Here is a 22,027-nt window from a genome sequence, read left to right as displayed (position 1 = left end):
TATCATGTACATTATACACATTTGCTAATGATACTGCCTCTTGTATGTTTACTTTACTCTCCACATATAAACCCCATCATTGTATGCATTGTAGTCTATTTATGTTGTGTGTAGTACTAGATATATGTAGTAAGTGATGCATTATTAGCAACTTAGTACATGTTTCACAGACCACAAAAGTTTGATACAGAAACATTTTTATTATACAACTTTGGAAAGTACAAACTTAGCACCTCTGTGGTGTACACTGCAGCCAATACCTACATTTCTGTATGAGTAGGTTCCTGTACTAGAAAGAACACTGCAATGGAATTTTCTTTATAACACTACATTACGTGATGAAGTATGTACTTTATTACACATGTCTTGATAATCCCTGATATTTTTTTGCTAAAATTACATTCACAACCCCTCGTCTGAAATGTAAATGCACATGTGATGTCATTAGTGATGTCATCAATGACATTTGTGATGTCATCTTTGATGTCCTCGGTGTTAGTCTTAGGAGTGCACGGTGGTGGTGCGAGTTATGGTTGCTTAGCTTACCATAACTGGCGAATTTCAGGGGTTTTTCGGTTTTACTTGTAACCATAACGTCCCTTTAACAAAGTTTTTTCATAGAATTTCATAGGTTTTTATTAGTGCAACTTAACCATAATGTCCCCTTAACAAAGTTTTTTCATTGAATTTCATAGGTTTTTATTAGTCCAACTTAATCATAACGTCCCGTTAACAATGTTTTTTCAATGAATTTCAAAAGCTTTTTATTAGTCCAACTTAACCATAACGTCCCCTTAATGTTTTTTCATTGAATTTCATAGCTTTTTATTAGTGCAACTTAACCGTAACGTCCCTTTAACAAAGTTTTTGCATTGATTTTCATGGGTTTTTACCAGTGCATGTTATTTTAAAAATATTTAAATAAAAATATTCAGAGTGGGCCATATACTTTTTTTGCAACGTTTGGTGAGGATTCATCCAGGGGGAGCGGAGTTATAAGCCGCCCAAAAAGTGCTCTTCCTATGGAAACAGCAACTTAACCATAACTACACAGCCACTACTGTGGCTGTGTAATATATATATATATATAAAATGCCAAGCGTGTCATTTAACGCAGGTGCGGCCACTGGCAGTCGCCCCCTCCAGGTGCCGTTTCTTGGGCTGGGTTCTGTACTAACAGGAGCTTTTTACAGAAGCAAGCACAGGTCATGGTCACCTGGGGTTGGGCATGAAAGCTGCGGCAGTCTGACGGCACCCACGTCAGACACACAGTTTATTACCAAAGCTTTAAAAATGTGCTGTTAAGCAAACTCTAAGCAGGTTTTTGTCACAACCGGGACCTTGCTCTTGCAAATGCCTGGATTGTTGAGAGCTGCCATTTAAGATGTACAGTTAGATACTCCCCAGATTTTGAGAATATATGTGCCAAACTTCAAGGTTCGGTGGCTAAACCGTCAGGACCAAGTTGGACCAGAGGGAAGGGGCGGGTGCCCAGAGCAAATAAACCCGACCATTAATGACTCTTAGAGCTGGGAGAGGACTGCCCTCCATCGCACTCAGATGCAGCCTTAAGCAAATAAACATGCAGCCTGGCCCAGATGGTGGACCTTACACATTATAGCTGGTCCCTGTCAAGAGAGCGAGGCCTGGAGAGTCCCCAACGAGCATGTGCCCGCCTATGGAAGGATGGGATGGGAGGGCTGAGAAGGGGTCAGTCACACCCTCCAGGTGCAGTGGGGCAGAGTTAGCTGCATGCCAGGCTTACCTGGGAGAAAGTCGGGCTCTAAAGGTGGGTAGGTTTTACCTGACCCCTACTCCAACAGCACTCCGGACACTGTGCGCGCAACAAAGCATGCAAGAACATCTGCCGCGTTGGCAGAAAACAACAGAAAGACTGCCGCCAGAGCCCTGCATTCACAAGACAGAACGAGCCACAGTCCAGATAGCCTCCCCTGCTGTGTTTACCGTAAACTCGTAAACGGTTTACGAATTACCTGATTACAGAAACCAGAATTACACTTCACTTTAAGTCAATCATTTACCTTAGGTACGTAGATAGACGTAGTAGCTGAGGAGGTTGACTCGAGTTGCTGGAGTCTCACTCTGTCTCTCTCCCTCGATCAGCACGAGCATGCGTTGTTGCCTGGCTTCTCCTTCATTCTGGGAAAACTAAGTCTGAGGCTTAGGCTGCGCAGCAAGGCACTGCGCAGGGGCATGTGCAGTTTGTTCCCCGGCCTGGGCACATTCCAAATGCACAGGCGCAGGGCACGCATGAGTGAGCAGTAGAAGTACTTAGTTCCAACTTTTGCTGTTGCACACGCTCCTGTATCAAGTGGACGATCCGTACGATCCATACGCTCTGTGCCTGCAGATCATCTATCTGTTCTCCCTTGTCCCCACCCCTTGCACTGGTATAATCTGCAGAATCGCAGTCAGACCTATTTGCAGTATCTCAAACGGTTTAATGTATTGTAAGCACTTACTCTGCCTGTGCAGACTATTATCGTCTCAGAATTACAAGGGCTCTGAGCGACTGTTGTTTTTTCCCCATGTTCCCACCCTCCTTGAGCACTTTGAAACACTTTGAAACGCCTGTGTATAGGCGCTTTATAAATAAACAATACCATGCCATACCATACCAAGTAAAACAAGGATTTGCGTGCCATTCTGCACGCAAATCCCCATTCATCAAACAGTGATTTGCGGGCAGAATGGCACGCATATCCCCATTTTACACGGGAATAATTCCATGAATCAGGTTCATTGTGTTAACTAGCACACTAACAGTGATTTTAATTACGATCTGCTGGTGCAATGTTTAAAACTGGTGTAATTTGTTGGTGTCATAGGATTGTTGAATGCCATTCATCGACCACCCACCATTTGCCCCATTTTTGCCAGTGTAGCAGTGGCACACTGAAGTGCATATATGTAACTAATCAAAGGAGCATCCAGGATTTCTTTCTGGTGGAACATACTCTGAGAGGCACATGCATGGCTTTCTGCAGCATGTGAACCTCATTTATGTTAAAGTTATTCACCATTACATTTAATTCAACCAGAGGGTCAGAAAAGTGCTGTAAAAAGAGAGTTCTAACATCCTTCCACATTCATAAAATATATTTGAACAAAAAAATATTACAAATAGGAAAATAATACTACGCCTGGGAAGAACAAAACACCCCATGTCTAAAAAGAAAATGCAATTCTCAAAAATAACATTTAAACCCCTGATGAAACAACATCAGGTTGTCTGATAAACCGAGTTCCAAATGCGCAGGCGCGGGGCAAGCATGAGTGAGCAGCAGAAGTACTTAGTTACAACTTGTACTTTTGCTGTTTTGCACCACGCACGCTGACAGCTGCAGCCTAAAGACGGTGCAGGCTGCCTGCAGACGTATAATTTTATACGCTGCAGGCCTGTAGCAGAGACACAATTTTGGGGGTGAGGGAGGGGAGGGATAAATGCCATTATATCCCCCCGCTTAAAATAGTGGGGGAGATTTGTCCCCCCTGTTCCCTCCATGTCCTACACCCATGCCACCCACGTCACAGACGGAAATTCATTGATGCTGTGCAAACCATCTCATTCTTTGTCCCTGAATCAACCTTTCTGCCAGAAAACAGTGATAACTATAACATCCAAGTGCAGCAATGTGCTTTGCTATTCTATTTTCTCGCCATTGTTCAGGGATTTTGAATATGCCACAAGGTTGTGGACGCTGATATCATGGAGATCAACAAGAAAAAGGATAGCTATAGGGCATGCCAATTACACATAAGGCCACGCCGCTTCTCATTGCTCGCTCGCGAGACTTCGTCTCTGGGGGATAATGGCAGATGGTGCTAAAACTCTTAGGTGGTCTCTCACAAATAACTCGCTGAGGGGGGCGGGAGAGGCACCTGCAGGGCTTTAAGTGGGGTAAGAAACTGGAGGTCAGGGGGCTCTCATCTGGGGGCGTGGCTTGCATGAAGGGCATGGCCTGAAAAGTACACAAACCATAGTAAGGTACGCAAACAAATATATAAATATATGTAAGCATTTTTATATTTGTATGTGTACCTTACTATGATTTGCAAGCCATCTTTTATAAATATAGAAATGTCTAAAAGATGGCTTGCATAATAAACAAACCATAGTAAGGTGCACGCATAAATATATAAATGGTTACATTTACATAATTGTTTGCGTGCCTTACTATGGTTTGTGCACTTTTCAAGCCTTCTTTATTAAACAGACATATGTAACTTATTTCGAGGTTTATAAAAGATGGGTTGAAAAGTACACAATTCAATCCATCTATTATAAAGCTTTGTCTACGGACAAAGGCATCTTTTTCCGTCGGCAAAGCATTATAAAAGATTGCTTGAATTGTGTACTTTTCAAGCCATCTTTTATAAACCTCGAAATATGTCACGTAGTCTGCAGGTTTGCTGAGGGTTAAAGCCGCCTCAGTGACCTGGGGAAGGGAAACAAAAGGACAGTAACTTCCTCTGGTGACCCTTCGCGCAAGGGGTCACCGTTAGGTACTGACCCTGAGGTCATGCGGGCCAGGCAGACCACTGCTGAGAGCACCCAGCCGACCTCCAGTGACGGGGAGTACCTGTCCGGTCCGCACGTGATCACATGGGCGCTTCAATGGTTTGGGGGCCCCCAGGCCATCACTACAGACTGTGCCGGAGTTACCCAGCATGGGCACTGGCATGTAGGTGCAGAGTTGCCCGGTGGGGGCTATTTGGGCATATAGGTGCAGAGTTGCCTGGCAGGGGTTCTGCTGACATGGGGGGGGGCATCACAGACAACGTGGCCTAGCAGGGGCACTGTTCGGGTGGAGGGCCCTGCAGCAGCAGGCCTTCTGCCTGCTACACAGTGCCAGCATCTCGCTGCAGCAAATAATACATAGCAGGCAGGACTCCGTTAACATCGACTGATAAGCTAGAAATGGCTCATCCCTTTTATTTCTTAAATCACATGGTCACAGACATGTGACATTAGCACGAGCCTTGTGAGGGACTCGTTTCCTCAAAAGGCATACTTGCCAACCCTACTCATTTAGGCAGTAGGCTACTGCTTTTTAATCAGCCCTACCGCCTGCAGATTTTGTTGACAGATCCTACTGCTTTTTACAAGGGCAGGTAATGTATGTGACTCTGAGGCAGGCTGCTTGAGACTGGCCCAAGACAAAGCATGCAACACATTAGTTAGTCTGTCTGTGCAGTGGGCGGGTAAGTGACTACTTTGAGTGATGGGCTCAGACCAATCCAGTCACCTGACAGTAACATGACTCTGTCCTGCACTCTGGCCGGGACAGGCCTTAGGTGAACCACCAGTGAAGGCAAGTGGCAGCGCGTGCCACCATCACACAGCATCTGCCTATCAGACTGAGGGGGGTATCCGTCTCCATGTCGTTCAGTTATTCATCTTGCACTGCAGGAATACATATCTATTGCCCAGGCTGCTGCTACAGAGCAGAGCAGTGTCAAACGTTGCCTCCTAGCTCTGTGTGATTAATTTCTGTGAAGTTAGGTAATTGAATTCAGTGTTAACTTACCATTCAGAATTATACATTTTAAACATTTGAACCTTTTTCCATGTTGCGCTGTTTGATGGGTTGTGTATTTTCGTGTGATGTAATTGGTATACTAAGTATTAATTTTGAAACATGAAAATTCCTACATCTTTTTGGTCCCAGAATGTTGGCAAGTATGAAAAGGGGTGGCACACCACAGTCACCAGAGCAATTTACAGTGACTGACCGAAGTGCCAGACAGCCAAAGCAAGCTGTGGCTGGCTGGCACGACAGGCGCATCTCCCATCGCGGCTGCAGCCGTGGCAGGATAATGTGATGGGGTGTGTGGGGGGGGGGTGGCACGGCATGGCCAGGCCCACTTAAAGCACTGGGGACCTGTGTACAGATAGACACATATGGGGGGGTGGGGTTCTGTAGAATGCCTCTTACCACAAGGACTTTGTAAACGGAGACAGCCCTTTCTGTACTGGAACATTCTAAGAGGAAAGCCAAATGCAAAAGGGCTGCCCATAGACTCTGACTGGCCTGTAAACCAATCCCAGACCAGGCACTGTGATCCAGCCTAATTACTTGCTGCACTATGCAGCTGGTAGTTTTGACCCATGCTTTGCTGGAAATGAGGTGGGAAATTGTGGGAACTTGCCACCACAGGTACCTGGGTTGATGGATTGTGGCAGGGTTACAGGTGGTGCCATGGCATTTTGGATATTCGAGGACTGGGAATGAGCTGCCACACCGCCACTCTGCGGCCGGACCAGTACACTTGTAGCTTTATATACTGCATGAGGAATGGAAGCCTACAAGTACCAGAATACAATTTGATTTGAGCCTTAAAACAATGCGATGTTGCTATTATACAACTGTGTGTGCAGGCCACGGGCCCAGTCATCATTTGGCAGAGTAGTGCATGCAGTTTGTTGATCATGATGTGAAGTAGTTTGCGCGGGAGTTCAGATCCAGGTGCGCTTATCGCGTTTGTAATCACATGGCCATTCTCACCTATTCAGAGGAATCGCCACAGAAAGTGAAACTCCGAGGTGCATTCAGTGGTGTGTAGATGACGTAAAGGTGTAGACAGAGACAGAGGGACCGGTGGTGCGTCCTAGCTGCACATGACGCTGCTCAGTCCTGTCTCCTCATCCTTGGATCCAGCAACCAGGTGGAGGGTGGGGTGGGTGATTTGGGCGAATTTTGCTTGCAGGGCGGTTATCTGCCAAAAAAGTTTCAACATTCTGCCCCTTAGTACTCCGCTTTGTCCGAGACCGACCCAGGCTGTCTGTGAGTTTCTCCCCCAGGAAATAAATGAAAAGACAAACAATTCTGTAAATGGTTCCCAATTCTACAGATGTATGATACACTCACTGTAAAATGAGTTTCAGTGCACGAGGCCCCCATGCAGAAGTGCACATTTAATATTCCTTTTTTCTGTGTTTTCTCTTTCCTCAAAGCGAAGTGTGGAGCATGCGGTCCTGGCTACAAGACTCCCCTGGATGCCATGAAAGGTATTTCAATAAAGATGTTGCTTATTGTTAAAGGAACTGCATATTCCAGCCACTGCCATAGTGGTATTAACTGGCCAACGAAGGTAGCAGCTGCAAAATGGTGCAAGAATAAGGGCATACATTAGCAGTGCCTGGCAAATGGCTAATATATATACCCAAGCCAAAACTGTTGGTTTTGCCAATGCTTGTTTTAACAGGACTTCAGTGAAGGTCCGGCATAGTGCTTACAAATAGAGTGGCTGAAGGCAGACATTGTTACACACGTTTTATTACACCAGTAGCGTGTTTACAGCTCCACTTAGCCATTAACTCTCTGAAGAAGGCTTTGAAAGAACGCTGGCAGGCACTTTGAGCACACAGTTTGATGGCAAGGCTTGATTAAGCTAGGAGGATGTATTTTGGCCGGGGAGAGGCAGGAAGAGGGTGGGAATAGCCATAGAATTAGCATATTAGCATGGCCATGGGCAGTCAATGGGTGGGTATATAACCAAACATCTTTGTGTTCCTCCTCATTGCCATTTCTCTCTAGCTGTTCTCTAATGCTATTGTTTAGGCTCAAGTACCACCTAATAGCCAAAACTAAAAATGAAGAAATACAAATATTATAGATCCTGGAAATAGATTGCAACCACACAATATCGCCACTAGATGGTAGTGTACTTGAAAGTACACAGTGGCCCTCATTACGACCCTGGCGGAAATCGAAAAACGATGGCAGAAATGCAATACCGCCATCGAATACCACTCGGTGCGATTATGACCCGTCACCGTAAAGTACGATGCCATTAGCGACACCGTAGTGAACGCCAACGCTAACTGCACCAAGTACGCGCACGCGCGCCATGCAAAACCGTAATTACCACCATGGCGCAACGGTACGCGAATTCTGACCCCAGCGGACATTTACTTAACGCCATCAAGCATGGCGGAAAGTACCATTCCGCCATGGTGAGAATTACGGCATCGTGAACCAACCGTAAATGGCCCTACTGAGTGCCTGTACACCACTCCCTGCCCACATTGCACAACTCCTCGTAGGTGCACTGAAGTCACACAATGCAACCAGTGAAATGTACAAGTCACCCATGCATGCCAACGAACAAATGAATGTAGGGGCTCCAAGTGCCTTGTGAGTGGCCATCCATATTTGGCATGTCACCATTGCCGTACTGATGCAGCACAGGCACGTGAAGGTTCAAGTACAGCAATATGAACTGAAATATGAGACAAAACAACAACAGGCCCCCATCGCTTGACACCAGTGTAAGGCAACATTCAAAGCAGTATCCTGAGGGAGACTGCACCAGCCCTGTACTCTTGCCAGTAAACAAACCAACCATCAGCACAAGCATGTACCACACAAGTTGGCAGAGTGACTGAGCAGCCAGGCTCATCTCAAGAGGGGCCAATGGGAGCTGCAGGGCACAGATGGCACGAATACAGAAGCTATTCCAATGGACATGACCTCAGTCTCCCTCCAAGAAACGCACGCAAACACAGGCACCTGTGACCAGCCATTTTCTGATAATCACATCATTCCACCAATCCACCTGGCTGACCGGCATCTGTTACACAAAAGCTAATCCCCCGCCCCCGAGCATGACATCATTAAAACAGTCATAATGGCAGCCCCTATCCCTGACCTTACTGGGCTTCGTAGGCAAACGCGGCCAGTACAGTACCACGCAACTATACTCAGAAGCCGGAACCCAATGCAGATCTTCTCACAATACATCGCTCCACAAATAGGAATATGCTACATTACTTGCAAAGAATAACGCTACACGGTTAATATCAGAATAAAATTTTAATGCACATCAAATTCACCAAGCCCATACAGCTATTAGGTCATAAACTCCAAAATATTTTTCATTACTGTCGGCTGCATCCGCAATAAATGACCAGCTTCTTCTTGTGTGACGCCCTGTTCCTTCATGGTACACAGGGGCTACATTCACGTTCAAAAAGGCAACATGGAAGCGCCTAGAACCGCAGGGCCGTCCCATTAGGTAGGCACTAGTCCAGCTGAAAGCTTGATATGTTGCTCCTAGCCACTAGTACTGCGTAAGGGCATGTGGCCCATTGGCGATCGTCCCATAAGATCGTAATGGTGCTCCACTGATTAACTCGAAGCAGCAGGTGTCGGGAGTAAAAGCCATCTGCAGGAGTGGCATACAGATGGCAGCGGCAAAAGTGGAGGAGATACCTGTCACCCAAATGAAATTAAAAAAAATAGTATGGGCATCAGAACTTCATTTGTATTACTCACTTCAATGATCACACTAAATCTACAGCCATATGCATGCTAGCCCACTCAAAAGGATTATTTCCACCCAAAAATCACTTGCGAATCATAACTATATAAATCGAGGTGAAAACACTATTACAAACGAGTGTCTGTGTGCATGCGTCTGTTAAAACAGAATCCATTAGATGGGATTAGTAACGTGCATAGACACAAGTGTTTGAAGGCGCGTGAGACAGGGAGGGTTCAACAAGGGCAGATAGACGATGGTCCCACTATGGCAGCTCTGCATCACATAGCGCAGGGGAAGGGGATAGATTCCAAAAAGCCATGTACATGGCAAACTCTCAATTAAATCATCTGTCCATGCATCCATACATCATTCCCTCATCCCGGTATAAAAACGCCTGATTATTTACTCACATAACATTTGAAATGTCCATTGAGTCTGTGCGTAATGCAGTCTGCAAAATCCACTGTGCTCCAGCCCAGAATAATAGTGTTGTGAAGTAACATGTATTTGGGAACGTCCTGCCTTATCGTCCACTACGCTATTGCGCATCCCATACTATTCATATCAATCATTGCATTCTCGCCATGGCCCCTGTCCCAAGGACATTAAACAATAGAACGTTATATTTGCAGTCAGACCTGTGGGCGTCTCCTCGCCGCTAGCTGAAAACCGAAAGCGCTGTCCTTCGAATTCCTCATTTGCAACATCACGTCGAAAAGGCATCTGTGACCGCTTGAAATCACAAATTCATCCATGTAGTGCGGCAGTGTGTGAAAATGGCAACTGGCTTCACTCACAAATGGGACGCCCCGCCCGTCGGTGAACCTCGGTACAGTGCTGCATGAGGGTCCACCGTTAATCGAGTACTACATTCCACTGACCCTTCACAAGTTTGTTCGCGACTGCAAAGATAGTATGTGAAACAATGGGACCATAGCAGAATGAACATATCAACCAATATTTCACTGCCATCGGGATTAAATACATGATTGTAATAGCAAGATGCCATGCGTCAAATTGCAGCGTTGTGTGCGGGACGTGCACGCCCAAAGGGGATTGCAGCTGGCACAGGTGGAATGAATCACCACAGGTGGAGGCTATACAGCCTGAAAACACATAAATTGCACACCCAACCCCCTCCCACAACCACACCCACTCCAAAATGCTACCGGCAGGACTAGCGATGTTGGCCCTGGGGGACCTGATAGCACTGCAAGTACTCCAACTTCAAGAAGAAGACGAACACCAACTACTACAACAACCGGCCGCACAGAGGAGACGCAGGAGGAGGAGGAGGGCAAGGCAGGGCCAGCAAGGCCCACCAGCACAGCCACTACCACCACGCAGGCAGCCCGCAATCCCACGCCTCCGAGCTCATACGTTCAACCTCACTGCTGAGCAGATCCACACCCTCTACCGTTTGGACCGGGACACCATAACCGCCATTGTGGACATGACACACGCTGACCTTGTCAGCATGATAGATAGCCCAACCGCCATCCCACCCCTACTGAAGGTGGTGTCTGTACTCCACTTCCTGGCCACAGGCACCTACCAGCACACAGTCGGACAGTTGCATGGCATTTCACAGCCACTGTTGTCACGGACACTATTGCAAGTGCTCGATGCCCTCCTGAAGCACGCAGACGACTACATCTCTTTACCACGCTCGGAGCAGGAGATTACAAACACAAAAGTGGGATTCCATGAACTTGCCGGCATACCGGGTTGCATTGGTGCCATCGACTGCACCCATGTGGAATTGGTTGTCCCACATGCCATGGAGGCCCAGTACGCAACCGGAAACAATATCATTCTCTTAATGTACAAATGGTGTGTGACTCCAACAGGATCTTTACACATTGTTGTGCCCGATTTCCTGGAGCAACCCATGATTCTATGGTCTTGAGGAACTCTACAATACCACGCTACATGGAGCGACACGCAGGGAACAGATCCTGGCTACTCGGTGAGTCTCATTTCATGCATGATAATGTGGGGTATGTGATGCGGCAATGACCTGGCAGGAAGGGGGGGGGATGCGTACGTAGCAATGTCATTCCACAAACATCCTTTATTGTCCACATACAGGTGATGCCGGGTATCCACTGAAGAGATGGCTCCTTACACCACTCCGGAACCCACAGAACCAGCATGAGGAGGACTACAACCATGCCCACTCACGTACCCGTGTAGTCATAGAACAGGCATTCGGCCTACTGAAGGCTCGTTTCCGCTGCCTCAGCAGGTCTGGCGGGGCACTCCTGTACCGCCATGAGAAGGTTGCAAAGATGGTCATGGCATGTGTCATGCTACACAACATGTGCGTACGTAGAAATGTGCCCATGCCCCCTGACGCAGAACTGCATGCACCTGAAGATGGTCATGATGAGGGTGGGGATGTGGCAGCACCTCAAGGAGTCCGCGAGGCACAGGAGGCCCGTGAAATTCGTCAGAATATCATAGATTCATGCTTCTAGCACTCACGCCTGGTGGCTGATACATGGACACGGGACTTGTGGCACTGTGTGTGTCTGGAACATGCACAATGTGGACTGTACGCCTATAAATGCCTCGTACACAAAGATCAATGTCCACACATCTCATTGGATGATTATGAAATGTTTATAGCATATGTGAAATTATATTACACACCCCATCGACCCGCCACCCAAGAAAGCCCAACACCCCCCCTCCACCCTCCTACCTCCCCCCCGTACACCAGTGTCCAAAGATGCTCATTGTCATTGCAGACGCTATTGCAAGCCCCCTCTCCGGGTATCAGGGGCATCCCTGCCTGTGGAGCGCAGGTTCCACCCAGATCTACGTTGTGGGCTGCCCTGGACGGAACTTGCAACGGATGATGTCTCTGCCTGCTCACGTCCATGCATGTCCCTAAGGGTTTGTGAGAGCTCAGTGAGCACACGGCGCACAGCGGCAAGTTCACCACATACGTCTTTGGACGTCGCATGCAGTTCCCCCCTCAGGCTCTCGGTGCTTCTCTCCATTTGTACCCTTAGTGTCTCTGTACTTCTCTCCATTTGTACCCTTAGTGTCTCTGTACTTCTCTCCATTTGTACCCTTAGTGTCTCTGTACTTCGCTCCATTTGTGCCCTAAGTGTCTCAGTAGATGTTTCTATGGCTGCCTTAGAACCCCCACATTCATCAGCATGCTCCTTGAGGAGCGTGGCCAGTTGCTGCTGTTGCACGATCACCTGGTCGAGGGACTGTTGCCTCTGCTGGGCCATGCCCATTTGCGGTGGTGTCACAGAGGGGCTGATCACCTCATGTTGCCTTGCCACAGGGCTTGTGGGGGATGGCCAGTCGTCGTCTTGTGGGTGCCCCTGCGTGGTATACTCATGGTGTACGGGATGAAACAAACAGGGGGATTGAGACAGGTCATGGATGGGTCCTACATCGACAGCACCGTTTTCTGTGTCGGAGCATGCTGGCATTAATGCAGTGTCACCTATGGTGCTGCTGCCACCAGAAGCAGTTCCTTCTGTGGCATCCATTGGGGGGACCTGTGGTGCTGCTGTTGTGGGCATGCTGGCTGCTGGGGTGCCTGTTGGAGTCCCCTCCTGTGTGCTGCCACTTGATTTGTGCTGCTGCCGTGTCTTGATCCGTGCAGCTGAGGTGGAGGGTCTTTGGCCGTTGGTCTTGGCCCTCTTTGCAGGTGTGCTGGTAGGGGTGTCCTGAAGCTCGTCGTTTGAATCGGACCCTGTGGTGGAGTAAAGGAGGGCGAGCGTTATTTATGGGTCTGTGGAAATTGGAATGGCAATGTATTACATGCATTGGGGTGGTACCTGAGGGTGATTTGGGTCAGGGCCGTGGAGGTGGTTTCATTTTTGTGTGGATTGAGGATGCAGTTGTTTTGCAGCCTGCAGTTAGGGTGTGCATGCTGCACGTGTAGAGGGTGTTTTTAGGATTTTTAATTATTTATGTATGTAATGTGACTTTTAAAGTGCGCTATCAGGCCAATGTATGTGGACGTTCTCCTGGACATGTGTTTCTGTTGCACTATGTAGACACATGGTACTTCACAGGATTGGACATTGTGGATTTAGCATTGTTTTATTTGGCCCACCTACCTGATTCTTCGGATGTCTGCACTCCTTTCTCCATCCCTCCGACTCCCTCTATACTCTCCATTCCAATGGTGGAGGCACAGATTTCTTCCCAGGGGGTCAACTTGATTGGTGATTCCGATCCTCCCCCGGTAGCTGTGGCAATGTTACGGTTGGCTGATAGTATGCTCCGTACGCGTATCCGCAAGTCGTCCCATCGCTTTCTGCATTGCTGTGGGTTGCGGGGTGCGGTCCCCACCGCACTTACCCGCTGTGCCACCAGGGCCCATATGGCCTTCTTGTTCGCAAGTGCCGTCCTGGTCATTTGCGTCGAGAAGACGACGGCAGCATTCTCCTGGAGGGTCTCTGTGAGCACGGTGAGTTCCTCATTGGAGAAGTGGACCTGCCGCTTGCGGTCGCACGCTTTTTTAGCAACTTTTCCCATTTTGATTGTTTGAACTAGGGTGGCTAACGGGTTGGGATGTGTCTCAGGGTAGGGTTTTCAATGGTTGTGTTGGGATTCTGATTTTATAGGTGTACGGCGTGCTGTTTCCCGTTCCGGCCCCATGTTTTTACTTCCGTTTCCGTATATTTACGGTCACCGTATTTTGCGATTACCGCTCATTACGGTGACCGCTATGATGGGTGGCGGAATTGCACCTAGGGCGCCGTACGACGGCGGTGAGGGGCGTTTTGGGGAAATTTCCGCCATCGCGGACTTTGCACTTCCGCCATGGCGTAATGCTCGTGCCCGATGGGTCAGAATTAGCCGCACTTTACTCCATCGTGCAACGGCGGAAACGCTATTTACGCTATGGCGGTCAGGTCAGTTACTTTCCGCCAGGGTCGTAATGAGGGCCAGTGAGATGGTGCTGGGTGGCGGAACAGGACATTTCGGTGCGGCCGGTTTGGCGTAATTTCTCACTGAATCAGTGTCAGTGTAATCGGCCAGTGCCGAACTGGCCGCAGAGAAATGGGGTGTGGTGCCCCCCATTTTGGCGTGCCCATAGTTGTGTTAAATAAGGAAACAAAGAGATGCAGTGTTGCCCAGAAGACTGATTACCAGCCATAAACAAACAGCAACTGAGAGGATAAAATGACTAGATACGCAACCCGTGTTAATATCAGAGGATGAAGGGTGCTGCCAAACAGGATCAGTGTGGCAGAAAGGGGGTGCCACCTGAACGAAACAATACGCCATGAGACCCTGCAAGCACGTGCTTGTCTTCCCGGAGCACCTGTGTGAGGGGGAAGCATACGCACCTGTGTGAGAAGCATGCGCACCTGTGTGAGGGGGAAGCACATGTGCACCTGTGTGAGGGGGGAAGCACATGCACACCTGTGTGAGGGGGAAGCACATGCGCACCTGTGTGTGGGGGGAAGCATGCGCACATGTGTGAGGGGGAAGCACATGCGCACCTGTGTGAGGGGGAAGCACATGCACACCTGTGTGAGGGGGAAGCACATGCGCACCTGTGTGTGGGGGAAGCATTCGCACCTATGTGAGGGGGAAGCACATGCGCACCTGTGTGAGGGGGAAGCACATGCGCACCTGTGTGTGGGGGGAAGCATGCGCACCTATGTGAGGGGGAAGCACATGCGCACCTGTGTGAGGGGGAAGCATGCGCACCTGTTTGAGGGGGAAGCATACGCACCTGTGTGAGGGGGAAGCATACGCACCTGTGTGAGAAGCATGCGCACCTGTGTGAGGGGGAAGCACATGCGCACCTGTGTGAGGGGGGAAGCACATGCACACCTGTGTGAGGGGGAAGCACATGCGCACCTGTGTGAGGGGGAAGCACATGCGCACCTGTGTGTGGGGGGAAGCACATGCGCACCTGTGTGAGGGGGAAGCACATGCACACCTGTGTGAGGGGGAAGCACATGCGCACCTGTTTGTGGGGGGAAGCATTCGCACCTATGTGAGGGGGAAGCACATGCGCACCTGTGTGAGGGGGAAGCACATGCGCACCTGTGTGTGGGGGGAAGCATGCGCACCTATGTGAGGGGGAAGCACATGCGCACCTGTGTGAGGGGGAAGCATGCGCACCTGTGTGAGGGGGAAGCATACGCACCTGTGTGAGGGGGAAGCATACGCACCTGTGTGAGAAGCATGAGCACCTGTGTGAGGGGGAAGCACATGCGCACCTGTGTGAGGGGGAAGCATGCGCACCTGTGTGAGAAGCATGCGCACCTGTGTGAGGGGGAAGCACATGCGCACCTGTGTGAGGGGGGAAGCACATGTGCACCTGTGTGAGGGGGAAGCACATGCGCACCTGTGTGAGGGGGAAGCATACGCACCTGTGTGAGAAGCATGCGCACCTGTGTGAGAAGCATGCGCACCTGTGTGAGGGGGAAGCACAAGCGCACCTGTGTGAGGGGGAAGCATGCGCACCTGTGTGAGAAGCATGCGCACCTGTGTGAGGGGGAAGCACATGCGCACCTGTGTGAGGGGGGAAGCACATGCGCACCTGTTTGAGGGGGAAGCACATGCGCACCTGTGTGAGGGGGAAGCACATGCGCGCCTGTGTGAGGGGGGAAGCACATGCACCTGTGTGAGAAGCATGCGCACCTGTGTGAGGGGGAAGCACATGCGCACCTGTGTGAGGGGGAAGCACATGCGCACCTGTGTGAGGGGGAAGCACATGCGCACCTGTGTGAGGGGGAAGCATGCGCTTTTTGTCGATACCCTGCTGCTACTTTGTCAGTGTGCGGACATAGGGACGCCGTCATCTGACAGCTGATACTTGGTTGAAAATATTCGCGGATGCGCTCGACAGGACTGGTTGTTTGATGCGGTGGGTAACGTACAGTCTTTCCCCATTGTAAGCATGATACGTTTTCTTTTAAAATGCTGTGACATTTATTTACAGAACAGCTGAAATTATCGTTCAGAGAAGAGAAACAATACAAGTTCAAATAAGCAGTAATCGTTTCACTACAACTGGCGAGGCCAGTCTAACAGCGCTATTTTCTCTGTCAAAGGACACCTCAAACTGGGCTGTTCCCGCCAATGTACTCAAGTTCTTATCTGCGCCTAAACATTCCTGCGCCGGAACATCCCTGCGCAGGACTGGTCACGCCAAACTGGCTGTGCCAAATCGGCCCACGCCGAAATGGGGAGTACCGGCTGAATGGTGACACAAGCCGACACAATTACATGGGGAGATGGGTGACGTAGGCTCATGAGAGCGCACCAGGCAGTGCTGGGCGGGCACACACCGACACAGAGCTTGTAGCATCCTCTCGGAGGGCCGCCTTTGGCCTGTGTCATTCATCCTTTGCAATCTAGCACCATAATGTGCATTCAACCATGCCGCCCTCTAGTGGGGGAGAGTGTTCTTGCAACCGATACTCTTATCCTGCCTCATTCTCTGGCTCTTTCATACTTGCTCTAGATGTGTATTTCTGGCGAAAGCCTCCGCAGTACAAGGGCACAATTGAGCACGTCTCAAACTTAACACACCAACTACATTCACTATCGTGCAGAGGCTAGATATTGCCATTACAGTAAAGCCTTTCTTTAAAACCAAACTTTCCATTTCCTCATGCTTACGACTAACTAATCACAATTAAGAAACGTGCATCCCTACCACCACAACCACATCACTTCCCTTTCATCCCATATACCTTTGCTGTGTTGTATTTGTTAATCTAATAGCTAACCCACCTATGATATTTGATTTTATGATAGGTTATTTATAATTCAGAGGATTCTAAGCACGGGCCGGGATCGAACCAGTTTGACTCAGGATCGTCTTCTAAAGCGAGCACGTTGCCCATGAGCTATCCTCACGAGACTTATCTCAGTGTCATCCCAACCAGGGGTGTTGCTAGGTCTGGAAAAGACCCGGGGCTACACTGATGTAGGAGCTGTCAGGACTGGGGGCTAGCCAGCCTTTTGGCTGTAGCTCCTGAGATTCTATCCGGGGCTACAAATAAAAGACCAGGGGCTATAGCCCCCTTAGCCCCCCCCCCTCTAGCGACGCCTCTGATCCCAACCCTCCTTTTTACAAGACACAGACTGAGGTCTGGCCACAGTGTAATGGCGTCACGATTCACGTAGCACCTCTCGGACACTGTTCAGGCGCCGAGAGACCACTACAGCGCTGATGTGCACGTATAAACCTTCCATAACATAGAATGTACATTACATAAGAAGAACCCATCTTAAACGTTCTCTCCTAAATCAATCCAGGTGTAATATGTACTTTGGTATAAAATGGCAACATATTCTAGCTAATTAAAAAGGGTAAGCCATTGGTGTAAATACTGCAATACATTACGGCTTCGCACTTTTAAAAATGATGGACGAGATTTCCCGAAAGCCACTGAAGTGCGGAGCACAGATTGCCTTTGTTGATCATTTTCATACTAGTTGTGCTTTTCATTTATTTTGGGTCTAGCGAGCTAGTGGGATATTTCGCGCGTTCGTTTTAAAAACAGATTATGGTGGTTGTTTGGGAGATGGGTTTTTTTCACAATCCACTAAGGAAATGTTTTACTGCATTTTTCTTTTTTTTTTTTAAACAATAGGGTTTGGTGTTTTGAGGGACGGGCTAGCAGGCGTTTTGGGGCATGCGTTGGATTTCCTTGTATAGTTTTTATAGCATTTTCTTAAGTATTTTTGCTAGGGTGGGATTAGAGTTTAGGATGTTAAATTGTGCTAGCCTTCATTTACTTGACTTTGAAACGGCATGCTTCTCTTTCCAACGCCATAGCCTTCTTCTGTTCTGTGAAGCGGGGTTTCCTGTAGTCCAAAGATGTGGGGTTTGTATAGACGAGTCTGTGATAACTGTTCTATCCTTCTGTTTGGGTGTGAGCAGTTAAAAGTCAATAAAATGACATACTTTTCGTGCGCAATTTTATCTTAAAATGTTCCAAGTCGGTAAAATGGCCTCCAAGACTGTCGCTGCTGTGAGGCTCTTTCCGCTTATTCGCCTGTGATATTCACATGTGCATGCTTTTTCCGGGGTGCCCTCCTTTCCCAGGAGTGGGTATTAGTAAGATTGCTCTGTGTTGCTTATGGCTTCTTTTCTCTGCATTTCTGTCCGTGTGTTGGTTGTGAAGTCGTAGTTTCGTAATGGTTGGTGTTCATTCTCCTTAGGTCCCAGGGAGGAGATCCTCTATGTGGCATGCATCTACCGCAACACCGGCATCGAAAAGCCGGATTATCTGGCCACAGTGGATGTAGACCCCAAATCTCCAACCTACAGCCAGGTAATGTGACCCCCCCAGCCCCCAATCTCCCTCCCACAGTAAAAGTCACCCTTGTGGGTAGTTGCTTGCTTCAATGTAAGCAGCATTCTTTTTCAACACAATCCTAGTTGAATTTAAGAAAGTCTCCATGACAACCTAATCATTTACCTGATGCTGAACTTAATCCAAATTCTACTGGAAATGGATAAGACATTGGTTATCACTTGAATAGGCTACCATCCCTCATAAGGATTTCCCTTAAATGGCAGTGTTTTTTTGTCTGCTTCTCAAACAAATTATATAAATGAGTCGGATAAATCGCTAATTCTTAATTGAACAAATTGAATAATGGGCCTCCTGAATGTGATACTCCTTTTTTTGCATTAATTGCTCCTATGCTGATTTTATTATTGTGAGAAGGGTTCCACTTCTATGCCACCGCTGCTGCACGTAAAAGGGTGCATTTCTCAGTGGCAACCTGCTCTCCAGGGAAACCGTAGACCACCCATCAGGCTGGTGCACCGGGAGGGCACCCAGCAGCTATTGAGAAGTTTCAGTCTGCTGTATAGCCTTGCGTTTGCCTATGAACAGCCTGCCTCGACCACTACCTTGCTATAGTGTAAAGTGGTTTTAACTCATGCCTTTCTGCCATTTTGTTGGCCATGCGGGATGCCTCGATGATGATTGGGGCACATCTAAGAGCCTCTTAAGTTTATCTCCTCCTTTCTCTGCAGGTCATCCACCGCTTGCCGATGCCCAATATGCGCGATGAGCTCCACCATTTGGGCTGGAATGCCTGCAGCAGTTGCTATGGGAATCCCTCCAAGAAGCGGGACCGCCTAATCCTGCTCAGCCTGATCTCCTCCCGGATTTATGTGGTGGACGTGGGGATGGATCCGCGGGCTCCAAGACTGCACAAGGTAGGCAGGCCATCCAGACGACGGGTTGTCCGATTTTGGAACCGTAGCACATCCTTCCCACCAAAAGCCATGTGCTCTAATGCATAGTCCAGAATATGGTGAAGGAAAAGGTTAATTGGCAGGGAATGGCCATGGGATAAAATTGTGGTTGGATGCATGGAAGGGCTCATAAATGGAGAAGATTTGATATTTGCTTAAGATAGAAAAGGGTGAATGGCTAACCAAAGAGACATACCTCCTCACCTTTTCCCGAAGTCCTTTGTAAGCTACCTATCAATTTCTTGGGTGCAAGAGGGAGGGAGCATGGGGACTGCTTCATCTGATGTGTTCTCATCTCTACTGCGTTTGATTTGCAATTACCCTGTGTCCAGGCAAGGTATAGCAGTGAGAGTGTGATACAATGTGACTCCTGCAATGCAGAAAACTCTAATCCTTTTCTTCACAGTGAAAGGCTTCAGCATTTCTGTTTGAAAAACCAATAAAAGATCCCAATTAATGGGTGGCACGTGCATCACGTGATCCCCTTTGGTCAGCAAAAGGCAACGGGGGCAAAATGTCCCCGAAATAGGGCAGCAAATATTCCTGCACTGGTCTGGTTTGTAGGTCTGATCCCCTGCTGCAGGACTGCCCCTAACTCGTGTTTGATTCCCCCAGCTTGGGACTGGACTGGCCATTGCAGAGTGGGAAAAACACATTCTGTTGACCTCTTCAAGTACGCCTTGCCCTTGTGAATTCCATTGTACATTTTGCTAAGGCCTAATAGCTAAGCAGCCATTCTGTTAAAACCGTGCCCAGACCCTCCATGACATCCTCCAATACCAAGGAGAATCTGGCTGGCGTGATCCTTTCCAGTTCTGGACAATTAGTGGTGGGCTCGACCTTGCCTGTACTGGATGCGGATTGTCTCTGCCGACCAATTGACCAAGGTAGATGCTTATGTAGCCACTTACACTTTCTTCATTGAAATCAAGCTAGCACATGTTCTACGTCAATAATCCATCAAACTGTGGCGGTAGTCTGTGATGCTGATTAACCAGAACATTTCACTGGTCGCTGGAGAACTGCAATCACCCGCCATTAGGAAGCATTCTTGAATCTGAAATATGTAACTATGCATTCACACAACCCTTACAGCACTGACCGTGACCTCCATAATACAGCCCAGTGCCCTTCAGTTCATTTAAGCCTAATGCTTTCAGTGGAGGCAGGGTCACCCTGCTGCCACCCCCACCAACCCCCAGTACATGATGCCAGTGGTTCTCAGAAAGGGCTGTGCATCTGATTTCCTTATTAAATTAATCTAGCTGAAATCCAGTATGGTGATCTTAATCAATGGATATGACTAAGAACTGTTCGATGCTGTTACCTGAGGAGTTGCTATATTTCCAGCAATTACCTGGCTGATGTCTGGCACGCGGACTTGGCGTGACGCCAGTTATATACTTTATTCTAGACTGGTGGTTGGCAGTTTCAAAGACAAGTTGCTTGAGACTTGGAAGCCGAACTTTCTCCCTACCAAGTGGACGATTGGGAACTGCCATGGGGATGAGGGGTGCCGAACAGAGCGCTTACAGAAGGCTAAGAACAATGGACTACAAACCATGTCAAAATTCAATTATATCAACACGTAGGCCAAGACGGGAACTACAGTAGCCCCTTTGTTCATAAACTGTTCCTGACGTCTGCTGTGGTTGTACCATAGAAATGTGTTTGGTGGTCTGATCCTGGCTCCTGGTGCGCGAGCTGAGCTTATTTATGTGTACGTTTGCCCTGTCACAAACGTGACCCAATAAACAATAACATCTAGTAACATTATGAGGAGACTATGGTATGCTAGGGCTTCTAGTGAAGATCAGGAATGTGGACAAGCCCAATGCCATTGGTAATGTGTAAATGTGTATTAGGGCCCAGTCTCCACTATCTGCCTCCTCTACACTGCATACTTAATCTCTCTTCAATCCCACATGGTAAGAATGTATACATTGTTTCTGTATAAGCCACAAAAGTGTGTGCAAGAAAATCACCATATTGGTGTGAACCTGTAAAAGTGCCCTCAAAGTATTGGCAACCACCAGCCATGTGGCCTTTGGGATCAACCTACGTCCAAGAACTAAGAGCATTCTCAAACCAAGGTACATAGATTTGAATGCCAATTATAATACCTACAGATAATAAAGTCAAACTTAAAAACCAATAACCAGAAGTTCCTTTTCTGCTTATGCATTTTGATTTTTGCATCTCTGTAATATAGCCTTTAAATTCTAATCATATTTCACAAGAATTATTCAAAGTGTTAGATGAGAAAAAAAATCATACACAGCCCTTTGTAAGCAAAATTGCCCTGCCCCAAATACTTTGTCATGAAAGAACATGGCAATCTCATCGCAAAGTTCTGTCCTATGTGCCTGAGGTAGCAGGCTTTGTATGCAGCTCCGCTTGGCTTAAGCGGCTCCCTACCTGATCATGTTACACATACGCGCAAGTGTGTAGTTTGCATTTAAAGCTATACTAATGTGATTTGGCATTTTTGAGATTAAGATGGCATAGTCC

At 48.1% G+C, this 22,027-nt stretch overlaps 1 protein-coding gene across 1 annotated transcript in view; it reads left to right on the top strand.

Annotated features, from left to right (window-relative positions):
* LOC138580049 (methanethiol oxidase-like) overlaps positions 1 to 22,027 on the top strand; it is a 293,543-nt gene that overhangs the window by 53,561 nt on the left and 217,955 nt on the right. The window contains exons 2-4 of the mRNA XM_069650285.1: positions 6,980 to 7,033; positions 18,466 to 18,578; positions 19,292 to 19,477. Coding sequence (XP_069506386.1) covers positions 6,980 to 7,033; positions 18,466 to 18,578; positions 19,292 to 19,477 — 353 coding nt within the window. The remainder of the gene's footprint in view (positions 1 to 6,979; positions 7,034 to 18,465; positions 18,579 to 19,291; positions 19,478 to 22,027) is intronic.

This window comes from Ambystoma mexicanum, chromosome 1p, assembly GCF_040938575.1.
Source record: "Ambystoma mexicanum isolate Mex_15411 chromosome 1p, UKY_AmexF1_1, whole genome shotgun sequence".
In the NCBI taxonomy this organism is placed as follows: Eukaryota; Metazoa; Chordata; class Amphibia; order Caudata; family Ambystomatidae; genus Ambystoma; species Ambystoma mexicanum.
The sequence above is the reverse complement of the archived record's forward strand: the minus strand, read 5'-3'. Positions and strand labels throughout refer to the sequence as shown.